Source organism: Phyllostomus discolor, chromosome 3, assembly GCF_004126475.2.
Source record: "Phyllostomus discolor isolate MPI-MPIP mPhyDis1 chromosome 3, mPhyDis1.pri.v3, whole genome shotgun sequence".
Lineage (NCBI taxonomy): Eukaryota > Metazoa > Chordata > Mammalia > Chiroptera > Phyllostomidae > Phyllostomus > Phyllostomus discolor.
In genome coordinates this window covers 30,176,321-30,203,610 of record NC_040905.2, presented here as the reverse complement: position 1 = coordinate 30,203,610, position 27,290 = coordinate 30,176,321, and the positions used below count along the sequence as shown (strand labels likewise).

The 27,290-nt window shown below is 43.1% G+C and overlaps 1 protein-coding gene across 1 annotated transcript; it reads left to right on the top strand.

The window, feature by feature from the left end:
- On the top strand, positions 1-23,034 carry SRD5A1 (steroid 5 alpha-reductase 1). Its single transcript, XM_028521484.2, has 5 exons — positions 1-536; positions 10,987-11,153; positions 14,422-14,523; positions 16,930-17,080; positions 21,089-23,034. The coding sequence occupies exons 1-5, from the start codon at positions 256-258 to the stop codon at positions 21,153-21,155; spliced, it is 768 nt and encodes a 255-aa protein (XP_028377285.1). The 5' UTR covers positions 1-255; the 3' UTR covers positions 21,156-23,034.
- Positions 23,035-27,290: the final 4,256 nt, after the last annotated feature.

The window sequence follows — 27,290 nt, the reverse complement described above, 5'->3', positions numbered from 1 at the left end:
AGTTCCGCTGCCTGGGTGAAGTGGAAGAATTGCAGACCCGCCTCCCGCCGCGCCGCCGGCGTAAGACGCGGGCGCTAGTGACTGGTCCGACTCGTCCGAGGGGTGTACGTGCGGCCTCGGAACCGCTCCAAAAGAACCGATCAGTGCTTGGGCGCCGGCTGCCCTCGCCTGACTTTGGGAACCCCGCCTCGCGCCCTCTCACTGTATGGGGCGTCACAGCCGCCGGGCGATGGGGCGTGCCTGCAGTCTTCCGCAATGGAGCTGGCGGAGCCGTCCCTGCTGGACGCGCTCTCCTACTTGGAGTGTGCCCTAGGCATCCTGATCTTCGTGCTGCTCAAGCTGGTGGGCTCGCCTTATGGGCGCTACGCGTCGCAGCACTCAGCCTGGAGACTGGCTGCGCCCACCGCCTGGGCGTTGCAGGAGCTGCCCTCGTTGGCCGTGCCGCTCTTTTTGTGCGCTGGCACACCTGCCGAGCGCTTACGCAGGTGGCCCAACCGCATCCTCCTGGCTATGTTCATCGTCCACTATGTGCAACGGTAAGGAGCCGCGGTCCCGCGCCCCTCTCTGCGCCCCCGGCCCGGCTCCCTTTGCCTGCGTCCCCTCGGCTTGCTGCTGTTTCCCTGCGCCTCTGGCTGCCGCTAAGAGAGTTCCTTCCCTCCTTGCTAGCCCCTTCCCACCCATTCATCCTTGGCGCCTCTACTCTGCGCTCTCCTCCGCCCGCCCCCACCCCCCAGGCACCCACTCCCTGCTGACCCTTTACTGGCATCCTTTCCCTGAGGGATCCCCACTCCTCATTCCTGTTGTCCTCTCCCTACACATCCTGCCCTTCCCCTACCCGCCCCCCCCCCCCCCCCCCCCCCCGTCCCCTGGCGCGGGGAATTAGCTTAGAAATAAGAATTAGTCTGGAAAAGTAGGGAAGACAGAGAGGACTTAAAGGGTGGGGGTAATAGAAGAGAGTTTTTTGTAAAATTTCGGCCTAGAAAGTATTAGCTATACAATAATACTGGACTTTGTTCAAGACTAGAGTGGCTAAAGGTAAAACTTCTACACAATATGTGTCTGACTCCTTTTTTACCTTTTCCTTTTGGTGTTCTTGCCAGTGGGGTGGTTTTCTGCTGGCTAGGAGATCACCTGGAAAGCTGCTTTTCTGAAAGTACTTTGTGAATTCCCCTGCACAATATCCATGGCCAGAAATTGGTCACTTCTGAGACTTTCACCTCCACATTATGCATGGTGCCAATGACTGGGAGTGGCTTTCCAAGCAATGACTTTTATTTATTTTTATTTTTTTAAGATTTTATTTATTTATTTTTAGAGAGAGAAGGGAGGGAGGGAGACAGAGAGAGAGGGAGGGAGAGGGAGAGAGAGAGAAACATCAATGTGCGGTTGCTGGGGGTTATGGCCTGCAACCCAGGAATGTACCCTGGCTGGGAATCGAACCTGGGACACTTTGGTTCCCAGTCTGCGCACAATCCACTGAGCTATGCCAGCCAGGGCTCCAAGCAATGACTTTTAAACACAGATAAAATCTTAAAGATGATTCCCAAATTGTTTGGCTTTTGAGAAGAATTTTGTTTTTTTTTTTAATATTTTGTTTATTTACTTTTAGAGAGGGGAAGGGAGGGGGAAAGAGAGGGAGAGAAACATCTGATGTATGGTTGCCTGTCACATGCCCCCCTGTCCCCAGCTGAGCACTAGACCCCAGGCATGGGCTTTAGGTTGGGAATGGAACTGGCGACCCTTTGGTTCTTAGGCCTGCACTGAGCCACACCAGCTGGGGCTTAAGAAGAATTTTTTAGTGGCTGTGTCTGAGATTTTCAGGTTCTTCTGATAAGTTGGGCTCTCTCCAGTTCTTAGGCTTTGGTTTTTACAGTTAAGCCAAATGGCTGAATAAAAGTTGGGAATAAAAATTTAAAAATTTTTATTCAGATTTCAGAAGGCTGTATAGTTAAAAAGAAAGCTCTCTGCATCAGGAGAGCTGGTCTCAATTATTCTGTGACTGTGGGCAGGTTACTGAACCTTGCTGATTTCAGGTGCCACCTTACCACCCCTACTGCCTAAAGAGGTAGGAAGAAGTAAGCATACTTGCACATGTGTGTGTTTGTCTGTCTGTGAGCCTCTCTTTGGTATGATTATTAGGACACAGGAGTCCTGCCTGGTTCAATGGGTTCTCACTTGCTTTTATGCAGGCACTTAAAATAGGCAGAGTCCATGTTCAACAAAGCATTTCTGAGACCGATGCTCCTGACACTCCAAGAATATTTCATTAAGCAAAGTTTCTGTCATTATGCTGGATTTTTTAGTAATGGGATTGAGCATCACCAAATCTGTGGATGCAGTTTGAATATCAGTAGCTCTCTCATGTCTATATATATTTACTCATACATATACCAGAACCTGTATCTGACCACCTGTCTGTTTCTCTAGTGGCTAAAAGCAAGCTTTGGGGTTGTATTGCCAGGTGTTACCTAACCCCCATCACTTGGGACTTGAGATAAGCTACTAAGCTTCACTCCATCATGTTTCCCCATCTATGAACCAGCCACAGTGCCGATACCAGCTCATGGGACTGGCATTAAAGGTGGCTCCATTAAATGCTTTCAAGGTGTTGGCAAATCTCAGTGCTTAATACATGATAAATAATACTGTTTTAGATTGCCACACAAGTGGACAGATCCACATCCATACTCTGTGTGTCTTTCACACACACTGCTTCCAGCTTCGAGTGCCAATCAAGAACTTTTGAAGAAATGGCATTGGAAATGAAGAGAACACTTTACAGAGTTTTGCTTGAAAGCCTGGAACAGAAGATTTTGAACTTAAGGCATGACGTTAGAACCTTTCTAGGCTTACTCTAGTGAAGGAACGAACGCAGCCTTCCAAAGGGCCAGAGTCACTTGTGGAGTTTCCCACAAGGCCGTTGGACTAGAGACTGCAGGGACTAGAACCCCTGGCGCCTAGACAAGTGGCTTTAGAAACTCTGCCCTTGAGGATTTGCCCAGTCAGGTGTAGTTTTTGAACTGCTGGGTTGTTTTTTATTTTTTAAGTCACACGTGTTACTGTACACATAGCCTGTCCAGTTTGAGGACATTGAAGATTTCCAAATAGAAAAGAAACATTTTCCATTCTACCCAAGCAACTAATTTATTAAACAGTCATCTGACCTAAGTCGGTGAGCACTCAGAAGAGAACAGAAGCACCAGCTGCATTTAGTACTTGTTACAAACCATACGGCCAAACTGGGAAACAGTTGATGGAGTCCCTTGTTTATATGGGACAATGCAGGTGTTACAGGCCTGAATAAGAGTGGAGACTGTAAGAATGAAGCTGGAATCGGGCTGGTGGCAGGAGAAGCATGAACCAGGTGGTGTTTTCCAAAGAGAGACTCTGGCCAGGACCAAGTGGGGGCAACTTGACAGAGTTCGGCAAATGTCTGTGAGGGCCCAGGTGCTGAACTCGGAGGAGGGTGGCCAGGCCCTGCCCTAGGTGAGCTTTAGCTTCTTGAGAGAGTTGGGGAGGACTGAAGCCAGATGGAGGGGCTTCTCACAGTCAGTAGAAGGGGTATTGCTTAAAGGAGAGGGGAGACCTAGACGTCTTTATGTATTCATCCAGAAAACATTTACTGAGGATTGATTCATGTACCTGGCACTGTACACAATATTAGGGATAAGAAGACAGTTGTCCTTAAGGAGTCAAGGAGTGGGAGACAAACTGCAGAGAATATGTGGGATCTTTTTGGCAGAAGAGCCGGGGAGGGAAGAAAAGTCCTGACTAGAAAGGGAAGAGGAGACAGTTGTGGGAAAGAATGCCCCACAACTGACCAGTTCCTGGTGGATAGGGAAGCACCTCTGTGCGAACGTTTTGATCCATGATAAGCAACGATGTCCCACTTAAGCACATTCTGTCACTGTCTTTGCCATGACCAGTTGGGATCTACAGAGGGAGAGTACTGAATGGCTGCCAGACTGCAGACTTTCAAAAGCCCACGAGGCCTCCTCACAGCTACTCTGAAGTGTGTGCTCAGCAGATCTATGACCTGGTGGGATTCCTCATTATGATGCCTCAGAGAACCTCACCTACTTCACATGCATGTTTCTCCTGCTCAATTCTATTAATGGCCCCTTGGGGAGAGCCTGGTCCAGGCTCACTTTTAAATGTGTCATATGGCAAGTATAAAGTTAAAAAACAGAGACCTGGAGGGAGTGAAGGGCACACTGATCCATGGCCCATGCTTTGTGGATTCAAATAATCCGAGGAAGGAAAAACTTGTATGCAAAAGTGTAGAATGACAGTGAAATATCCGTTGAGATCCTAACCTTGCCTTGAAAATGCAAAATACTTATTTACCTATGTAGCGTTATTGGGAACTGTGTAATTTGGTCATCATTGCAAAAGAGTGTTTTATAGAAGGAAAGATGAGAAAAAGGAACTGACCTAAATCTAGGAAGTAGTGTACATTTCAATGATCTCAAATTGTTGAGTAAAAAGTCAAAATCATTTATTAAAATTATTTTCAGTTGTGAAAATTTAAAAATAGCACATGATTGCATCTCCTATTATCCAAATTATTCCCAAATCATCAAATTAGATATTTCCTTGTTTCCCAAATTTGGGGGTCCAGTGTTGTGTTGTTCTGGAAGGTGATGTCCAGTTTCTTTTTGATGCAGACACCAACCCGCAGTGTCCATGTCATTATGGATGAAATGAGACATTCACAAGGACTACTCAGTCCGGTGGAGGAAAAGGGACAGCATGGGTTTTCTCTCAAGGGGAGCAAAAGCCTTGGCCCTTGCTGTGACTGGCCTTTATTGGGTTTCCCAGCACATGATGGTCCTCATTTACTATGCACAGGTTCCCTTTAGGTGGTTCCTTGGAAGGTTTAGCATGGATTTTAGGAAGTTACTTTGCAGTAAATGTCCTCAATTCAGGGTGAGGGAGTTTTTTAGCAAGAGCAAGACTCATAGCAGCCTAGGTACATTGCAGGCCTGGTTCCCCACAGGAGAACCTATCCATGGGCATGGGTCCTGTGCATCTCCCAGTGGGAGCTGGGCCCACACCACACAGAACAGTCTCCTACATCTTTTATTTTGAGAATTAACTCATTTGCTGGATAAATGCCCTATTTTCTCTCTGGCAGAAAACTGGGGTATTATTCCAGTTTGTTGGGGAAACATTTCAAAGAGATGATTCTTATAGTTTACTCTGTGACTTAAGCAGACATTGAACTTATTTCTGAGATTATGAAATCTGACTTGAAATGTTTAAGAAATAGTTAGTTATTCCAAGTGGTTGGCTGCATTCAACCTCTGGAAGGAATGCTTTCCCTCAAGTCTCTGCCCTTTAAGCAGATCACCTCCAGAAGGCAGGCACAGTGTTTGTTAACCAGCTAGGTGGTTTCATGTAGGTGTTGCTCCTGGTTCCTTGCAAAGAAACCACTCAGTACTGCCCAGGAGGCTGAGATGGAGGCCAAGAACTCCAGGCATCACTCTGCAGTGAGAACAGACACGTAGTCCAGCTTTGGTGACTTCCGTTCTTTCAGTGATTCGTTGTCCTTCCTGGGCGCTCATAGGATACTTTTTTCCTCTTAAAATTCACAGATGTCCCCACAAATATTCTCTGTGTTTGCCTACTACTTAATTTTGCCAGTCTCTCTAAGCCCTTCCATTAAGCAACTGCAGGTCTTCAGCCCAGGGAATCCCGTTCCCCCTCTTGCTCGCCTTGTCTGTTCCGAATGTGATAGGTCAGCCCTGACTTAAAGGCTTGGTCAGTATTGTGTGTAAACAAACCTATGGTTGAAACAAACCTATGGTACATGCTTGCTGTAGAAAACTTAGAAAATGCAGAGTAATTCAGAAAAGAAAATGAAAAACACCTAAAATTCCATTACTGAAAGATAACGATGACAGTGTTTTGGGTGTACCTCATTCCCGTCTCTCATTGTTCTTAATAAATTTTTTATTTTTTCTAAGCAGTAAAGATACACAAACATAAAAATCCCACTTTTGTCATTTAATATAGTTAGTATTTTTCTGGCTTAGCAGAGACACTTAATAAAAGTGACTTGTAACAACTATTTAATATGTCGTGGTGTGGATAGACAGTGCCAGCTCTGCCCCCATTCTCCTTCTCACCGGGTCCGTGTGATGTGACTACCTGGGAAGGTGGCCTTGCCTTCAAGCCTGCCACATCTGTCTCCAATGCCAGCGCCCCCATGTTCCTCAGAACCTCCAGGTCCTGATCTGTTAAATAGGGTAGTAGTAATAGTTTTGAAGTGTCGTAAAAGGCATGCAGTGTAGGGTTAGGAATGATTGGAACCATTGTAATCAGGAACTACTAGAAGCACTTTTTCGACATGCCTAACCTTGTAAACTCACCCCAGAGGAGACATGCAGCAGACTGCCCTGGCCATCAAAGCTCCACAGAGATCCAGGCTTCTGGAAGCTCTTGGTTCACCCCTTCCTCAAACGTGTTCCACATTCCCGATTTCCTTACAGATACAAAGACGCGCACGTTTGCATGAGTAATTAAAAATAACTTGGTGAAAAGTAAATCTGTTTGTTTACCTGGAACAGAAGGAAAGTAAAATGGGAACACTGTAGCATGATGGAGGACAAGTGTTGATTTCCATCCATCACCCAGCCTGATGAGTAGCTCCCTGGGACCTGGCTGATACCGTGTAGGCTTCAGCTCACTGTCAACAACGAAAATGGATGCATAACACTTTACCCAAATAAACTGCTTTCAAGTCCAAGTGCTTCATAGTTACTTTTAAAGATGGTTTCCATGTGAAGGGACTTTCAGCTTCTGACTTAACTCCTTTTCTGAAAGGGGAAATGCACATTTCCCACAGTTCCTAGATGAAAGGGTGGCTGTGAGTGCAGATGAGACAACTTGTGAGAAAAGGCTCGTGAATATCCAGACCCGCTGTAACTGAGACACCCTGGACCCTGCCTGCACCATGGATTGTGACAGGCATGTTAGTCCAGCAGGTGTGCCACCTTTTTTACTGTCTAAGCCTGATCCTGCATCCCCAAGTGACTCCTCGCCATGTGATGCTGCCTGGCATCCACTTTGATCCTTGAGCTGCTGCTGTCCCTCTGTCTACCTGAAGTCTCAGATAAAAGCCATGTCTAGAAGCCACCCTCTCTACCTCCATTCTGGCTCCTAATTGGCCCAAGTCAAAGGAAAACCTTTCTGATAACAGCTGCTGGACTTCCAAGGAAAAGCAGTAAAATCAAAGGTAGTGACACAAAAGGAGAAAAACCAATCTGAAAGCTACAGAGAGTAAGCAGAGTGCTCCCCTCTGGAAGGCATGCTGCATCTGGATGTCTGTCTGCTCGAAGACCTGGCCTCGTGTGTCGTCAGATCCAGGAGTACTTGGTCTGCCTGGGGTGCTCACACCTGGAGAGGGACAGGATGGGGCGGAGTACCTTCTCTCCCTCCTGGAGCTCTGAAGGCATAGGCAACGTTGCTGGAGCCTGCCTTTTCTCCGCCTGACCTTGACTATGGCATCAGGGTCACCACTATCCTCTTCACAGTCAGAGGTTAGAGAGCAGTACACAACACCTGTGTCACCCTTTATAAAGCCATTTCAGTTCATGTTCACTTTTATGGCATTTACATGAGAGCAAAGAGAGATAAATCTTCTTTCCTGGTTCTTCGTGAATGTCTTTTCTAGGTCCCCCCAGGATGTATGCTGGGGCAGAAGGCAGTACAACTCTGTGTAGCTGAGGGCATTGATGCACATTGGGTGCATGGTCCCCACCACAAGCACCAATAGGTCCCAGGCTGCAGCATCTGCCTGCAACCCAAGTGGAGGGTCCTGAGTAAGAGTATTTTTCTAAGAAGGTCAAAGTGATGTTTCCAGAACATAGCTGTTTTATTCTAGGCTGAGAACGGGCAAACTTTTTAAAGAAAGTGGCCAGATAGTGCATATTATAAGCTTTGTGGGCCAACAGGCAAAACAGGGACTGTTGCATAGGTATTTATAACAAAAGAGAAAACAAACGGTCACAAAATTTTTATTGACAAAATTCAAAATATAATATCTCGGGCAGTTTTGTCATTCAGTTATAACGAGAAGGATGGAATTCTTCTTTTGGTGGGGGATGACAGGTTACTTCATTGGGCTTCAGAGTTAGTGTTCCCTATTCCCTAGATCTCAGAGTTAGTGTTCCCTATTCCCTAAATCTGTTGTAAGTGTCCACCTGTTGGTGCTGATCTGCAATGAGATTTTATCTCAGAGAATGTCTTTTCACACAGATAGGCATTGCCAAATACAGATGTCAGTCCATGAGTTCATGACTTTAATTGAGCTCATTCATTGCTCCAGAGACATGTATCAAGTTCTATTAGATGCTTCTCTTGATATTTTCCTTTTAGGTGTCACGTTGTTTTTTAGATTAATATCTTCCAATTAAAGATTAGGTGGCAGCTTCCCAATTATACAGTTAAATGACTTTTGAAATATGGAAATCATGGTTGAAAAAAACTGTAGCTTGAGCTTAGAAATTATATCCACTGCTAATTTCTGTAAGAATGGAGACCTTACCCCTTTTAACTTGAACAGGAAATAAAGCTGTTTGACATGACTTGTGATTCAAACAATGTCAGTTGCCATTGAAATGCCTTTAATAAAGTATAAGTTTTGCACATAAGAGTTTTTTTACCTTATAATTTTGGGTTGAATTCACTAAGAAACACTATCGAGTCCACAGCAAAAGCTAATTTCCAAAGCCCTTCAAAGCAGTAATAGTGGATGAGGACAATTTTTCTCATTCAGAGTTTTTGTTTCAGTTCTGAGTTCAAAGTAGGGTGAAGTTTAGAGGGAGTGTCAAATTCTCTGTTAACCCTGTTGGTTCAGTCACATGCCATAGAGTGTTCTGGAAAGTACCATATGATACAGGGAGCAGCATTAAACACCTTACACCTTTACAAGTTTTGTACATTTGTAATGGGTCTGTTTTTCTCTTCCATACATTTTTACCATCAGTTGTCACATCTTAGCAGGTTCCACTTTGGGTTGTACAGAATTTGTGTTTTCTCAACTTCTTTGGAAATACTCTCACCTTCAGTTGTTCCGTGCAGACTGTTTTGAGCCTCATTTCTCAGTCACGTCAGCCTTGGCACTGAGTCCTTGAATAAACAACTAAGCAGTATCAGTGACATCCGTGGACCCAACGAGCCAGGGAAGACTGCTTGCTCGGTCTCATGGCCTGTTTTTTAACTGACTGGCGTTGCTTCTGGCGCTCCAAGTCCAGTAGCTGCTCTCACGGAAAGGCTGGTTGTGCCAAACAAGGTTGTATCATCCGGACGTGTTCCTGTGCCTGCTGCTGCAGCTAATTAATGCCCCACCGGCGTGCGGCTTTCCTTGCTTGCCTGACTGATGAACCACTTCTTGCTGCCTGTGGTTGTGGTCTCATTTTCACCTTTCATGTGTAAAAAAATTCTGTGATGAGATTCCGTTGCAGATTCTCGATTTTTCTACTTTCCTGTGAGTTGGGGATACTGTGATGAGCACGTAATGAGGTCTGGTAATGCCAACCTCTGGTGTGTTCTTTTGGCACAGCTGTCATGCCATTGCGGACCAAAGAATGCTTCGTCTCCTGCAGTAACTCTCACACTCCGCTGTGCCGTCAGGCCGTGAGGAGTTAGCTCACTTGTTTTGACACAATGGGTACCAGTGATACTAAAATTAATTAAATGTGTGCTACAAGGATATGCCTGGCACTCAAAACACGGTATCATGGCGGTTTGCAGCACACCGAGCAGCCATGCAAAGGGATGAATTTGCTGCTCCAGGCTCTGTTGCAGGCACTCAAGTCTGCAGGGGCAGCTGCAGAGCAGCCGCAGGCAGTATGTAAACAGGTGACCGGGTCGTGTTCCAATACCACTTTATTTATGGACACTGAAAATTGAATTTCATATGATTGTCATATGTCATAAAATAGTCTTTTGATTTTTTTGCCCCTACTATTTAAAAAATGTAAAAACCATCCTTAACTCACATGCTGTACAAAAACAGGTGGTAAACTGCATTTGCTGATCTGGACTCAGGTCACCACACAGCACAGGACATTTGTGACAGAGGAGGGAAGGGGCATGAGGGAAACACAAGAGAGGTTTGGGTTTCGCCTTTAAAAGCTGCCAGCAGATGTTTACCAGCATGCAGCATTCAGCCCTGGACTTGAAACTGAATTGGGAGAACTGCCAAACTTTAGCCACCCTACGTCATTCTCATGTCCTGGAGAGAAATGCTGCTTTTGCAGAATGTGTCCTCAAAGTCACTTACAGATGAACACTTCATTCATCTGTAATTTAGAAACATGTGCGTCCTCTTTTCTTCATAAGTTTGTGATTTATTGTTCTATTTTTCTTCTTTAAACTTGTAGTAGTATGCACCTAAGCCAGTGTGATATAGCAGAAGAACATAATCTTTGAATTACCAGATTGACGCTTAGATGTGGCCACTCACTAACCCTGTGACCTTGACCAGATTACTTAGCTGCTCAGAGTCAATCTCATCCTCTGTGGAGTGTGTATGAAGTGTCTGCTGTGCAGGTAGCTGTGAGGCCTTATAGGTGCTTAGTCACTGAGAGCCGTTTGTGACGGTGATGGGTGGTAAAGTGGTGTCCCCCAAATTGTATTGCTCATACTAGAAGGAGCTGTGGGTTTTAGGATAGTGAAGATCTTGAGAGTTTCTTGAAACATTGTTTTCTCTCATTTGATGTGTCTGTTTCACATTCCGTATAATGAGAATCCTGAGTTTGTACACCAGGGTGTATGTTATTGAAACATGGTTAATTTTTTTTTAAATCTAGAAATTGTGCCTCTAACAGATAGAGGTTAAAACAGTATGAGTGTTACTGAGAATGATTTTTGTGCAAGGAAGCAAGATTTTAACCCCCAGAAACTTAAAACAGAATTGTAGGAATATATTCTTTATTATTGTTGTTTTTAATTTGTTTCTGTTTCTTGTTTCCTAAGGTCCTTGATTTTCCCATTCCTGATCCGAGGAGGGAAGCCTACACCACTGTACTCATGTGTAATTGCGTTCGTGTTCTGTACCTATAATGGCTACGTGCAAAGCAGATACTTAAGCCAATACGCAGAGTATGCTGATGACTGGGTCACTGACCCCCGGTTCCTAACAGGTGAATGACCTCGGTGTTGTTTCGGTCATTTCCAGTTAGAAAGCCCACACTTTTTGAAAGGGGAAAAAGTCTGTGAAGATCCGTGACCCAGCTGCCAGGGGACTGGGACTGGAGTGCTGAGGATGGAGTCCTGCTCTCCCACCGCACCTGCGCCCACTCAGGCACTGAAAGCACAAATACCTGTTCTCGAGGCGAACCTAAGGATAGCAACAAGCTCCAGCAGCTTGAGCAGCTGGGAGACTTGTGGAGACTCGGGCACAGATTGGCCATGTTGTCTAAGTCAGCCATGCACCTCCTGCGGTGTCTTCTGGATCGTGAGGAAAAAATCAGACCGGGTCATCTTCCAACAAAGCAATTAGATATTTACGATTATACTAAGTTAAACTTTTACCTTTGGGAAGTTTTGGAACTTTTAAATTTTTATCAATTACTGTAAATTAATGTACCTTTTCAAGTTCTAATTATAGCTTAAGTTCTGAGCAAAAAGGAAAATAAAACATTAGCCATCAAAAATATTTGCAAGAGTGGTAAACATACATGATCGTAGGCTCATTTTTTAAGTCAATTCTTGTAGATGTTTATGTAGTTTATCCTCCTGGCATTTAGAAATTCTAGCACATTAAGGTGGAACTTGCCCCTATGACTGCATACTAAGAGGTATGAAATTATCCCTCACATTTTTAAGCTACCCCACAGCCTTTTACCCTGAACTCCATAAAGTTACCTTATATTTCATTTGGCTTTTTCTCTGAATAAATTCATAATAGCAGTAAAAACGAACATTTAATAGTACTTGGTTGTTGACAGAGTACTCTTCCATTTCTCAGTCATGGTTCTTTTTCTATAAATTAAAGTTTTATTCCCAGGGCAGTGCCCTATCATCCCAGAGAATTCTTACCAGGAGGGATCTGCTGCTTCACTTTCAAAGGAAGGGTGGACGAGGAGGTTTTTTAAGACCCTTTTCAGCCCTGGCTGGCGTAGCTCAGTGGACTGAGCTCGGGCTGCGAACCAAAGTGTCGCAGGTTCGATTCCCAGTCAGGGTACATGCCTGGGTTACAGGCCACGGCCCCTAGCAACCGCACATTGCACATTAATGCTTCTCTCTTTCTCTTTCTCTCTCCATTCCCTCTAAAGATAAATAAATAAATTTAAAAAAAAAAAAAAGACCCTTTTCTAGATCCACAAATCAGTGCCTCCATGAAACACTAGACTAAATTATGTTGTCTGTATACTACCCCCAAATATCTTCTCGATGTACCTGATTTTCTTCTGCCCCACCCACCCATCAGAAGCAGCGGAAAGAACAGCCTGGCCATCAGCCAGGAGCTGCACACGTACACGCCTTATGTTTCCGCAATATCCTAAGGAGGGAGAGATTAGGTCCTTTCACAGGAGAAAGGGAGGCTCAGAGGGTTAAGCAGCTGGTTCATCTAAATTGAGTAAGTAGCGGAGCAGGGGTTTAAACCTGCTCACCACACTGAAAGTGGATGGAGGGACAAGAGAAAAGGGATTTTTTAATCTAAAAGGTCAGGGTTTTAATGTTTGTGATTCTCACAGGACTCATTTCTGTGATGAACTGTTTGAATAATTTTGATGAACAATAAAACAGAAGAATCATTTTGGTCTGTGCATGTGAATGCCATTTAAAGTAGCTCTACAGACAGACCAAATCACCTGCAGATGCTTGGAAGCTGGTGTAAAATTTAAGACACCAATAAATTGTATATAAACCTCTTGGTTCTTTGCGGTTGAACAGAAGGAGTCAAAAGTGAAAACAAAATGCCAATTGGGAAACAAACTAGGTTACTCTTTTTGCATTATGTTTATTTCATAGAGTTTATAGTTTTTGTAAGGAGACAAACATGAAATTATGTGAATAATTAATTGATTACATTTATAATACTTAAGAGCTAAGCATATAATGATGATGGTATGTTAACGAAAAGTTTTCCAGAGCAGAACTTGTTAGTCTACAAGATTTTATACAAAAATTTTAAGATCCCCAGAAATGGAATTAAAGGTTTAGCTTAGATGAGCACGAATACTAGTTTTCTTGCCAATCTAGGCTGTAAAGGGAGCTTATCTCTCAGAAGAGGAATGAAGTAAGCATGGAATTTTGAGAACATTCTTTCTGGATCCTCACATTGAGGACCATATCACTTAGAGGAGACAACTGAAATGCAAAAAAAGATGGTGGATCAGCTATAAATTTATGGATTCGATAAGTGCCTTATAAAACATTAAAGAATGTGGTGTGACCTGTTTAGAAGGAAGGCAGCCTACAGTGGTAAAATCAGGAGGAGGAGCTCTTGAGACCCTTACCGGAGACCAGGGTGCTTCATGTGACCCTCCTTCCTGGAGAAACTACTCAATGCTATCAGGATGACTGCTGAGTAATTGATAATGTTACTCCAAATGTACATTTCTTTCCTGTTGAATGAAATGCCACCATAAAGCAGCATCTGTCTTTTACATTTTTTAAATATCTCAGAATAATCAACTCTTTTTTTTTAATCAAAATCAAGTTATTTTGTAAAACACTATTTTGGCATTTTGCCTTTTCTTGTTGGCACTAATTGATGTGATACTGATACGTCTCCTGTAAGTGATGACAACCCCTTGAAGACTTTCAGAATGGGAGGGACAGCCTTCAGGAAGCTAGGAGTGTCTAGAAGAACATGCAGTGGCCGAGGAAGGTTTTGTTGGGAGCTGAGGCAGGCAAACAGACCTAGGAATGCTGACTGATGGGTGACAGGACACCAGCGGTGGGGAAAGCCGTGGATGTGCATGGAAATACTCCAGCAGGGTTATAAAGAGAGAAGAGAAGGACCAGAGGTTAGCTCCTGGGAACCAGCACCCCTCGAAGCCCTGTGTGCATCGGGACGGAGCACGCCCTGAGATGCCTCCTCTCCTCCTCTGCCGAAAGGAGGGGGTGGCTGTGCCTCACATGGTAGTTATGACCGAAGTCATGTTTCTGAATCATACCAGTCATTCTAAAAAACAGATCGTGCCATTAGGTCAAAGTATCTTGACTAGATCAGATAATTAATATTATTAGAAAAACAGAACCTCATTGAGTGTATCTGAGAGCAGTAATTATCCCTGTAAATAAAGGACAATATGTATTATATTGGTTTTTACTATCAGTTATGGCTTATGTGTCATATTAATACAATATAAAGAATTAGTGATACTGTTCATTCAAGCATGGGTTTGTAAATTCTGTAGTTTCTCAGTCAATACTCTTGTGTATTTTTTTTTCCTTCAGGTTTTGCCCTGTGGGCAGCAGGCATGCTGATCAACATTCACTCAGACCACATCCTAAGGAATCTCAGGCAGCCAGGGGAGACTGGATACAAAATTCCAAGGGGTATGTACTGAAAATGGAGAATTAATTCTAAAATTGCATTGCATGATGCCTTGCTGTTTTAAACTAAAGTGTAACATGTATTAGCCGTAATTTTGTTTGTTTGGTTTTAATCCTCACCCAAGGACATGCTCATTGATTTTTTAGAGAGAGGGGGATGGAGGAAGAAAAACATGAATATGAGAAACATTGATTGGTTGCCTCTCGGACACATCTGCATCAGGGACTGAACCCGCAACCCAGGCGTGTGCCCTGACTGAGAATTAAACTTACAGCGTTGTGGCACATGGGACAATGCTCAAACCAACCGAGCCACACTGGCCAGGACTCAGCTATAGTTTTTAATATGAGTCACTATTATTAATAGCAATCATTATGATTATTATTTTATTAAAATGATAAAGTTTGGCTAACTAAATGCTTATTAACCAAAAAGGAAATTCTACTTATCTCAGAAAAGAGAGAGTATGAGGAAGAATTTATGGTTTACAAGGGGTATCTTATACTTCATTTTTAAAAGTATTATAGGATAGATACCTCGACTGACCCTCCCTCTGAAAACAATTAAAAATGTTGGATGAAATGTGGGAGGGGGGTGGCTCAAGTTTTTATACATGAAATGGAGATAATAAAATCTGCTTTCTTAAGTTAGTTGAGAGCTATTATTATTGCTCATAACATATAAAGGGTTAAATTAAATCAACAAGAAAAAGGCAAGCGAACCAGTAGATGCTCAACATCAATAAAAACCTGTCTGCCCTTTTCATCTTATTTTCAGCTATTTCTTGGCACACTTTCAATATACCAAGTTTCTTAGTCCATATTATCTGGAAATTGGCTTTACAGATAATATTTACACACCTGTATTTCTTTACTCCATGCTTTGCAGTCCCTGGTTGAATTTTTAAAAGGTCTTTTTAAATGCATCAGCGTGGTGTCAGAGAAGGAAGTCATCCTCAGAGGGCAAAGTCCGAGTCCTAGCATCCAGAGCACACCTGTGGGAATCTGGCCACCAGCTGCGCTCATGCTACTTTGCAGCCCAAATTCACACCGCTTGGAGGGTCAGGAAAACCTCAAGCCATGAATTACGCTCCATGCAATCCTGGTGAGTGGTGGCCTCATACATGGGCCAGGGCACACCCAGATCCCCAAAGGGACCTGCCATCTACTAAGGCCTAAGAGAGCCCCACAGACCACGTGCCAAGGAGTAAGAGCCATACTCAAGGTTGCAGACCGTTGAAGAAATCCAGTGCCGTGAGTTGTAGCACAATTAAACGTGAGAGATCTCAGGCCTTAGCGTTAATAGGACAGATTATACAGTGAATACTTAGATGTTTAAAAAAATAAAAAAGGATTGAAGTTATAAGTTAAAAAAAGTATATACTATAAAAAGGACTAAGCAAATATAAGTTAGAAACCAGTAGAGCTTCTAAAAAAGAAATCAAGTAGGTAAGACTAAAACCTCAAATGGAGCTGGGAAGTACGCAGCCATACTTAGTTTGGAACCCTTCTTACCTATCCGGAAACTATATGAGGAGAATAGCAACCTAAGGAACAAATGACAAAAATCTTTTACAATCTGCCCTCTGGCCTCAGGGCCTTTGCTTTTCCTGCCTGGAGGGCTCCCACCCCCACAACTGTAGCCCGACCCTCCCAGGAAGTCTAAGATCAACCTCATCTGTGGAGGGGGGGCCGGGCTGTTCCTAGGCACTGTTTGTGACCATGACCTCCCTCTACTCCCAGCTCAACTTCTGGGCCCTCCCGCCCTGCTCTGCTCCCCACAGGACTCCACACCCTCTGCCGTACTCTGTGCTGTCCTTGTTTAGTACACTGAGATTTAATGTTCCAGATGTGGGGGGCGGGGGGATCTAATCCACAGTACAACCCAAGTGCCTCTACCATAGTTGGTCCTATAATGTAGACTTGACGATTGGTACAGATTTGATGAGTGGTGAATAAATGAATGAGTGAGTGAACGGTTGAATGAATCTGTCCTTGAAAATTAACATTGTCTTCAATTCTTGGTCTAGAATTTTATACACATCCATTTTATTAAGCTAGTTCATTGATTGTTTTTGCATATTCTCTGTCCTTGCTCAGATTTCTTAGTTTGATACATTAACTAATGAAGTGGTATATATCGAAGCATATGAAAACTGTAACATTTTCTATTCAGATAAATAGGTAGATATTAGTACAGGTAGATAGTTACTACCAGAAATTGTGATATGAAATAGTAAAACTAGAAATGTTGGATGTGCTTCATTGATTACTGTTCTGTAAAAGTTGTATTTTCCCATAATTGAATTTATGCTCTCCAAGTAGGTATTCACCCTTATCTCTTAAGTCAGGTGTTTTCTGGGCATCCCTTTGTAGTCACTGCACCGCTGGGTCTGTGCTTTCTCCTAGGAGGCTTATTTGAATACGTAAGTGCAGCCAACTACTTCGGAGAACTGGTTGAGTGGTGTGGCTATGGCCTGGCCAGCTGGTCTGTTCAAGGCGGGGCTTTCGCTCTGTTTACCTTTTGTGTTTTACTCCCCAGAGCACAAGAGCACCACCAGTAAGTTTCAAAACACTTTTCAATATTTTAAATTTGTTTTCTGACCTTATTATACCTGTGTTAAGGTTAGATTTTTGAAATGTTAATACTAATTTGAATTGCAGAATCTCACTTTATGTCATGCTTTGGCTAAAAAGCTCAAAACCACACAAATATCTGAAGAATAACTCAGCTATAAGTGATCATGAGATACACGTCAGCTTACTTTATTCACCTTGTTCTGATCCTCCTTGAGTTTCTGTGCTAGACTCTGGACTCAATGGTCAAATTCAATGTCAAGCAGGGCTAACTGGCAACGTGCTACTTACAAGGAGGAATGCTGACTGCCCAGTAGTGGCAGCCCAGAAGGCCCACAGCTGAAGGGAAGGGCCAGTGCATCAGCCCTCACGGAGCCCTTTCACACAGGCACCCCCCACCGTGCTGACCTGGGGTTTGTGCACTCCCCACTTCACATTCAGATGCCTTCCTTAGAAGCAGGAAGATTCATACTCTAAGCAGGCTTGGCTGAAATAATGTGTCAGCACTTCAGACTATATACACATCACAAAGTCCTAGAAAACAAATAAAAACCGAAGCCAGATTTCAGGCATCAACAATGCGACCACAGCCAGCTGATCTCAGCCCAGCAGGAGTCCCTGCCTGCCCAAGAATCTGCTCTCCCCCTCCTCCTGCTTGACCACCTTCTCCTGGTGGCTGCCATCGCCTCTGGGGGAAGAAGGTGCTACTCCTGGGCATTTGTCACGTTACATTTTAAGAAGCAAATATTGGCTAGTTTCTAGTAATGAAAACAAACCAGTTGATGCTGATATTTTAAGAAACTGGATCAGGGGAAGATAGAACAAGAGCATGCAAGGCCACTTGTAAAGATCTTTCCTCAAATGAAAATGGAACAGGAAAATCCCTCTCAACATCTGAATATGAAACATCTGAAATTAGAAAACACATAATTCCATTTTTTGAGATATTCTTTGCATAAAGATTCATGAATTGAAAGGGCTCTTTGTTATTTGTTGTTTAAATGAATGGCGCAAAACCAATTTTAATTGCCGAATAATGGATCAATTCAGTTTAGTGGAAGTACGTTTACAAATGTTGGTTTTACAAGCTGAAGACAAAATGAAAGATATTTTTTTTAAATAATCCAGTGAACCCAGCTAATTAGCCCACCAGATACACTGATTCCAAGAGAAAACAGTCCATGGGGCTCATCCTGCAGCAGAGCAGCATTTTTTTACAAAAGATTTTTGTCTGTGACTGCCTGACGCAAAGTATTTAATTCACAAACAATTGTCTTGATCAGTGAGCCCCAAGTTGGACACACTGGGTCAGCTGTGCTGAGTGCTAACAGATAATTCTGGTGGGAGGGCAGCATTTCAAGGAGTTGTAAGAGGCCTTTTTTCACAGGGTTTCCTCCCCGCCAGCCTTGGGCAGCACACTCATGCACTGGACCAGACAGACCGCGGCCGCATACGCTTCTGCAGCTGCTAGGTGCAGGCGTGGACTTGTCACGTCCCAGAGCTGCACCTTGGGTCCCGGCCAGCGAGGACAGCCTCTGAGAAGGGCCTCTGTTGCAATAAAGAATGATCACATGCTTACCTATTCATTAAGTTTAGTGTCACTGAAAAAATGAATTCAAAGTGTCTTTAAGGCGCTCTGATGGATAGTGCAATGATTTAAAGAAGAAGGACACACAGGAATATGTTTATGAAGCGCTGCCTTGGTTTCACAGCCCCATTCATCAGCGTCAGACACAAAGAGCAGGACTTGTGAGCACTTGCAAATGTGTATTCAGCTGTCACTGACCTGTCCCCACCAGAGCAAGACCTCCAGGAGAGAGATTTGGGAACAGGAAGCTGTTGGTGAGCCAGAAACACAGGAACCGCTTTGAAGAATAACTTGAAGAATTATCTCAGATTTAGCATAACCTGAATGTGATGAAGTGGGTGGTCCTTGGCTAGGGGTCATTTCAGGGTCAACCAGAAGGCAAGGGGGCGTTAGGTCAGGCCCCACAATAAAAGAAGACAAAAAATTGACATCCAGCTGTGATCTTTGTCACAGAAGTGACAGCTTTTTGATTCTAGACATAGAAAAAAAATGAGTGAGAAAAATAACAGAAATTATGCTGCTTATTCCCTTTTTTAAAATATTTATGCATCTACCCACAATTATACATTTTTAAATATAATTTCCTGATCTCAGTGATTAAATAATTGAGAAAACTTTACTCTTAGCCATATAGCAAAGTATATTTTATTCCTATAAGATAATTTCTGTGAGATAAATTTAACATATTTGACAAACATAGCCTTACTAGGTGAGAAAGCTCTGCTGCAGTAAAGGCTCTTTGCAGCAGCACAGGGAACCCAGCCTGCTGTACAGCAAGTACGTCATCACTGCATGGCTGTCTCGGGTCCTCTGATACCCTGCAGGTGCGGCTTGGGTGTAGCTGTCCTGCTTTTTTGAATTTTAAGTTGTCCTTTGCTACCTCTCTTGCTATTTTGAGGCTAACGTGTCCCTTTTCAATGGGCAGTTTCCAGGAGCTCACCCCCTGCCTCTCCCGACACCGTGCCCAGTGCTGCTGACTCATGGGGAAGCCCTTAGAAACTTGCTCATGGCCCCTGTCCTAGGTCCACAACAGGCTGTCTTAGTCCATTCAGGCTGCTGTAACAGAAAGCACCGTAAAATAGGTGCGGTAAGCCCCTCTTCAGGGTTGCAGACAGTACCTTCTCCTTGTGTCCTTACGTGGCAGGAGCAAGGAGCTCTTTGGGCCTCTCATCAGGGCACTAATCCCATCATGTGACTCCAGCCTCAGGACCTGATCACCTCCCAAATCCTCACCTCCTAATACCCATTACCTTGGGGTAGGTTTTTTTAACATAAGATTTGGGGGGAGTACACATTATACAGTTCACAGACCGATAAAAACTTTTGGTGGCTAATGAGTCAGTATGTGTATTACGCACGTTTACATACTTTGCACTGCTGTTGTCTGTGGCCGCATCTGCCACGGCACACTTGTCTGCAGCATGTCACTCCGCTGGAAAAGGCCGTCGTTGCTGTGACTGATCCGCAGGTCCGCTGCCCAGCTTCTCAGGACTTTTCTCATCGCATGTCCTTTTGGGTGTACAGACAGCTTCTGAAAGTAACACGGTGGTCTCTCATAGTCCTCTGTCTGTGGATTATAGCGTTAATAAGCCTCTCCAAGATCTAAGATCGACAGGACTTTGTTCACTCACTTTGTGTGCTGTTGTCAGGTATTGCTGCCATGTGAACAGGTAGCTAATCATTTTCTGTCATGGCTTTTATTCTGTTTAACCTTCTTTTGTGCTTATGGAAATTCCATTTTTCTATTTCTTCATCTTGTCAAAATATTTAAAATTTTCACTCTATCCACTTAGTTTCCACCCTTCCCAAATAGCTTTTATCCCAAAACAAATGAGCATACCTTTGTTGATGTAATTTATATCAAAATGGAAAATACCTGTTTGTTCTGAGTACAGGGTCCAACTGTGAATGACCCCATGTTGCATTTTCTCAGGTCTGTTTGACAGTCGGCTGGTTGGGTGCCCTTTCCACAGACCCTGGGTCTGAGGCAGTGGTTCTCTCCTGGGCTCTGGAGAGAACTGCCAGAGTCACCAGGAGATAGTCAAGACACACCTACAGGTTCCCCTCCTGTCCCCTCGTCTGCATACTTCCTGAGTCTGGGAAGATGGCTCCACCGAATGCTCTTCCGCATCTTTATCACACGTCAGTAATTATTCTTGCCAACTAGGGGTGAATTATATGGGCCTCTTCTTGTGAATCACACTTTATAATCACTAATTATTTAGTTATTCATGATATAGACAAAATCAACCTATGTATCTGAAATGCCAAAGTTTTTATGACTACTTTTTAAAACTCTCTGTGCCTGTATGATAAAAAATACTGTTCCTTTTGTTGGTGTTTTGTTACATGTTTAAGTCACAAAATTATTTTCTTTTTTAATGTATTTTTTTCTTATTGTAGGTGGTACCTTCAGAAATTTGAAAATTATCCGAAATTCAGAAAAATTCTAATTCCATTTTTATTTTAAGTCCATTGTCAGTGGAATTATCTTTGACTTGAAGCATTTTGATTATGTTCCTCCAAGGATTGTATACATGAATTTTTTGTGATTTTCCTGCTACTGCATCTTTTTCAAATTGGCCCTAAGAATTGTTTTCCTAGTAAATTTGTAAGCTACTAACTGATCAAACTGAAATACAGGTTGAAGTATTCTACTGCATACCAGGGCGGGGATCTGGAGCTCCGGGCAGTTACTGACGATCATGTCTCTGATTTTGGACTTACCTCTGTTGGTTCTGTCCAGTGAAGTGCGCACCAGACCGGGATGTACATGCTGTATTTGAAGACCTCTCTGGATCAAAACCTTCCACTACCCCTAGAACAGTTCTTTCAAGGTGAAAGGCAATGTTGTCTCTTCCCGCCACAGAGGCATGATCTGTCTTCTAGGTCCCTCCCCTTCCACTGGGTCAGAGAGGTCTGGGGTACCACAGTGTGGTCAGGGACTCGGGGAAACATGGGGGCTCTCCCTGTGGGGTACTGTGTAGGCAGAGGTTTTCAGGATGGAGAAAGGAGATGCAGGAGGCCCAGGTGAGGCCTGGACAAAAGGCCTGCTCCAGCCTGGCCCACCAGGTGATGATACGGGCAGGGCAGAGCCAGACACTGGGGCATTTACAAGGAGCAAGCTGTTCTGTTGCCCACAAAAGGGATTTTGTGGAGGCCAGCGGGTGGGAGCAGGCCAGTAGAGCACAGCAGTCTGCACCCGCTCCAGCTACCTGCTGTGCCCCGCCCCCAGTCTCAGGTCACTCGCCATAAGCCATCACTGTTCTCTGATCGGAGGTGCTCCTTTTCCCTTTCTTCTAACTTCTAGGTAGAACTAGGAAATTTGAAGGCACTTTTTTAAGTACCTCTCAAGCATTGCAAAATGATATCTTGAAGCAGAATTTCTTGCTTTAGATGCACTTGGAAGGTCCTCTAAGATAAATGGCAGTGATAAAATTTACTACCCATGGCCTAATATGTAAAAGAAATCTCCAATTGAGAAGGCTGTTGACTCTAGGCTCTCCGTCAAAATCTAATAACCTCATGGTAAAGGTCCCCTCCCTCTTCACTTGGGACAGTGCTGCCTCCACAGTTGCTGCCAGCTTTGCAGACATGGAAACTGGAAGAGAAGTTGAAGAGACTGTTCACTTCCGATCCACTACAGTACTAGGTTGCAGGAGTCCTCCACAGCACACCGGAGGTGGTGTCCTGTCGGTATACTCATTGCTGCCTTTGGGCTGGAAGCAGGCCCTCGGCCCCCCAGCTCTCCAGGCCCCCAGCACCATCCCATCAGCTCCCCCACCCTTCTGGAGGATACCTCCCTCGTGAACTGTCACACAGGAACTTGGCTCTCCGTGGGTTCCTCGGGGATGTAGAATTCCACAGGGTGCTGTCGTGCTTCATTTTAACTGAAAACGGGATGTTTTTGCAGAGACATTTTACTACTAAATGAACTTTGTCCCTTTTTCTGACCAAACAATTACTTGAAGCCTTAAAGCAATAAATGGGATCTCAGGAACACTCCAACGGCTTAGACAGCCTTGATGGGTTTGGTCCCCTCCCTGAGTTCCGGGCGCTGTGCCTGGCCGGAAGGATGTGTCTGAGAGCCAGAGGAGCTCACTGTTGAATGTTACTCCCAGAAGTGCTGCTGTTGGGAATGGCCCACGTATACAGAAGTTCGGGTTAACCCAAGATCTGATGCAGGGTTTCAGCTCTCCCCACACACACAGTGGATGGGTTACTAATGTGGGAAGAAATCCCCTTCTGTCTTGTCTCTCTACCCTTTGTTTCCTTATGGCTTAGTAAATTGTCTTCAGTTGTGTTCATTATACTAAGGAGATTAATAAAAATTGTCAGAAGTCCACTCATTTTTATTGTAGTCTTCATTGTTACTCTACTACACTGACACTTCTTCACTCTAGTTCAGACAGTAACATTTTTAGCCCTGAAAACTTCCCACCTACATTAACATGTCATAATATCAAATATTCTTACCTGTCTCGGTGGAACTGGGTAACGTTCTTTCTATAAATCTTGTGCGTTTCTGTTCAAATTATTTTTCGATGTTTGACATTTTGTTTGCCGGGAATGACAATGTGTCTCCCAATGCTTTTTATAACTAGGATAAATTAAAGCTATTGAGGTTCGTATGTTTGTCATATCTAGCCATGGTCCTGAAATTACTTGATAAATTCCAACTCTTGTTAATCTTAAGTTCTCTAGCTTCGCAGTCATATCATTTGCAAATATCTCGAGTTCTTGTTTTGCAACATTTGAACATTGCAACGTTTGCAGTGTTCCTTTTTTTTGCTCCTTATATTAGCAAGAAATTGAGGTACCCTTGGAGTAATAGAGGTAATCATCAGGATTCTTGTGTGACTTTTAACAGGAATGCCTTTTTTTGAGATTACTATTGAGTGTTCTTTTATTTATTTTTTTTACATGGCTATTGGTTTGTTTTCTACTTATCCACTGGGTTTATTTCTTTGCTTTTTTTTTATATTCTGTATTTCTCTTGAGATTTTCAAATGTACTTAATGCAGACCAGAAAATGAGCGTGTTTGCCAACAGGCATAGTGGAGACGCCAAGCTGTAGGGACGTCCTTGTTGACATTCTAATCCTGGGGGCTATTCATTAGATACCCAGGCTTTTCTGTTGTTTTACTCTCAGCTTTTAGTATGGTAATTTCCTCTTTACTTCCTAATTTATTATTATCTGCTTTATCTTATTCTCACTGTGTAATTCGGGGGAGACATGTTCATTACTGCCTAGAAGGAATGCTTCATGCATTGATTTTCTCAGCAAGCGTTTCTTCGGCTTGTAAGGCTGTGTTTTTCGGCTAAGTAATTCTGACCGCATTTCCTTCAGTCTAATGTTTCTATCATTATAACCCAGATGGTCTCCAGCTGTACTTCTTAGGTTTGTTTTGACCTAAGTATTTTTAGGAAATTAATATCTGTTTGAAGTAATGCTTTTTACTTTTCGGCCATTTGGAGATTTTATTTAAAGGGGTTTTTGGTTTATTTTAGCATGTGTGGAGAGAGATTATTTATGTGGAGTTTTCCTTTGTGGATATAGAGTTTTCCTGTGTAGCCTCAAGCTTTTTATAATAACAAGAACATTTTTATAGTTTATGCTCTTTGTTATTCAGACATACTAATTACATTGTTGAAATTCTCTGCAAGCTTATTGTTCTTTCAAATTTTCCTTGTATTTCTACTTGTGTTTGCTTTATGTTTTAATGTTTTAGGAGAACTTTCCACCTTACATTCTGTACCCATTACCAAGATAAGAATCTCGCTGCTTCTTGCTTTGAATTCTACTTTGATAAGCATATTGCCACTCTGCATTTTTTGTTGGTAAATTCATCTGGTATTTCTTTGCCTATCCTCTCATTCCAAGTTTTTAAATGTTAACTTGTTTTGTTTTTTAAAAGACTTTATTTTTAAAGAGAGGGGAAGGGAGGGAGGAAGAGAGGGAATGAAACATTGATGTGAGAAAAAAACATCGATCAGCTGCCTCCAGAATGCTCCCCAACCAGGGACCAAACCCACAACCCAGGCATGTGCCCCAAATCAAACTGGTGACCCTTCACTGTGTAGGTCAACACTAACCAACGGAGCCATACCAGTCAGAGCTAAATGTTATTTGTTTTAATTGTCTTGAACAACATAATAAATAGACTTTGCCATTTAATAAGTTAGCTCAAATTATCTTACTAATTACTACACTGAAATGTTCTATATTATGTTTTCATTTGCAAGCTTCCTTTGTTTACTGACTGTAGTGATTTGGAAAGGACATTTCCTTTTTTTTAGAAAAAGCAACATTTAGGAATAGTTTTTATGTTTTTTAAGGAGTACACTTAAAAAGTTCACAGTTACATATGATCAATTGAACATATGTTTTTACTTCTCCTCATGACCCCTCTTGCCATAGCTCTGGTGTGGGAGGGAATGGCCCCATTGAGAGAATGAGAGTGAGTTATTGCATCAAACCGCAGCACAGGTGGGAGTGGAGTCAAGAGGTGCTGCTCAGATGGTAAATGTGCCCGTGCTGTGCCCTGCTCTGATGGTAAATCCTAAATGCCAGGGCTGATGGCAGAGGGGAGTGCGTGTGCACCACACGGTGACATCCAACGGGAAGTCTGTGCACGGGGCGGGCAGCGGGGTCCCCTCCATTCGTGCTGCTGCAGACAGTGCATAAAGCCCAGAAATGAGCTATATAACCATTCCCAGGGAAAAGCAGTGTGGGGGTGGGGAAAGGGGTAGCGGAGGCCTCATAAATTTAAGAAATGAGGTATTGGGAGGACCACAGCATGTAGATATTGGCATCCCAGAAAAGAATAGTTCTTCATATTTCGGTCTTTAAAGGTCTTCCAGCACGATGGTTTGTCGCCTGCCCAAAGAATGGACCCCAAAGTTGCAGGCTCCTATTCAGGCATTGCTGGTGTTCTTGGTTTTTTTGTTTTAGTGTGAAATGACAACCAAGAATAACTGGATACTTAGAAAAGACTACATGTTTTAAAAAATGAATGCCTATGAAAAAAACCATTCCAGAAGCAACAGGAAATATTTTTAACAATTGTCTCTCCCTGAGATGTTTTGTGCAAGGTGAGTGGACAAACTATGGGACGTCGTGCATTGGAATATAACAGCAATAAAGGTTTGGATTAATGATGTAGATTTACAAACATCACATCTGATTAAGGTTTTATATCCAAATATGTAAAGAACTCACATTTCAGTGATAAAGTATTTTAAGACAATTTTAATAAGCAAAAGATTTAGACATGTCACCAAAGAATACATACAAATGGCAAATAAGCACATGCAAAGATGCTCACCTCTTTGTCATCAGAACTGCCAATCAAATTACAGTGAGGTACCATTACCCATCTCTTAGAATGATTAAAATTAAAGAGAATGACCAGCACTTTGGGTTGTGCTTTTCGTTCATGATTAATTCCTTGTGGGGGGCTGCCCACAACACATGGTCATTTCAATACAAAGTGCATGGAGGATTGGAGAAGAAGCAATAAGCGCAGGTGTGCAGAGGGGCTACCAGCCAGAAGCTACAGAGACACTCCTCAAACTACACAGCACTCACTGGGGAAACAGGTGTCCAGGCGCCGGGTGCAGACTGACACAGAACTCACATGACCCTGAGCTGGAGGACAACCACAGGTGTAAAGTCAGGGTCATGGAAAATCTGCACACTGAGTGTACATAGCCTCCTTCCCCACTCCCCTCCCCCCAAATTCAAGTAGCCAGCACAACACACACACAGACAGGAAATTAGTGGAATCTTCTGGAGAAACTGCTCCAAAAGGAAAAATAAAAGACACAAATGACAGTGGTTTCTTAATAAAAATATTTTTTTTCAAAGAATTACAAAGGCATGGCAAGGATGTGGAGGTTCTAGAACTCCCATATTGCTAGTGGGAATGTGAAATGGTTTGACCACTTTGGAAAGCACTGATGTTTTCCTAAAAACTTGAACACAGACTTACTATATGATCCAAACATTTCACTCCTAGGTAATCACCCAAGAGGAAGGAAAGCATATGCTTGTACTAAGACTTTCACATGAAATGTTTACAGCAGGTTTATTTTTAATAGAAACCAGAAACAATCCAATTATCCATCAACAAATGACTGAATACATCCTGGTATATCCAGACAATGGAATACTACTCTGCACCATAAACCCCAGCAACAATGTGACTGCATCTCAAAAATCATCATGCTGACTAAAAGAAGCCATACAAAGTACACGCTATATTGTGTACAGATGAGTGCTTGCTTGAAGCTGGTGTGAAGGGGAGGTTGCAAAAAGGCATGAGAAAACATTTGGGGTTAATGTTCATTATCTCGGCTATGTGTGAAGTTTTAACGGTTGTAGGAATCCAATTATGCACTTCAAATATATGTAGCTCATTGTCCATTATACAGCAATAGAGCTAATTTTTAAAAATGCATGTTATTACACTCACAGAACTACAGGATGCTATCAATACAAAATTATCTATGAGAAATGAATCTAGGAAGTTGGAAAAGAATTTGGTATAAGAGGTAGAAGGTAAAATCAAGGCTATCTTAGAAAATATAACAAAAGACCAAG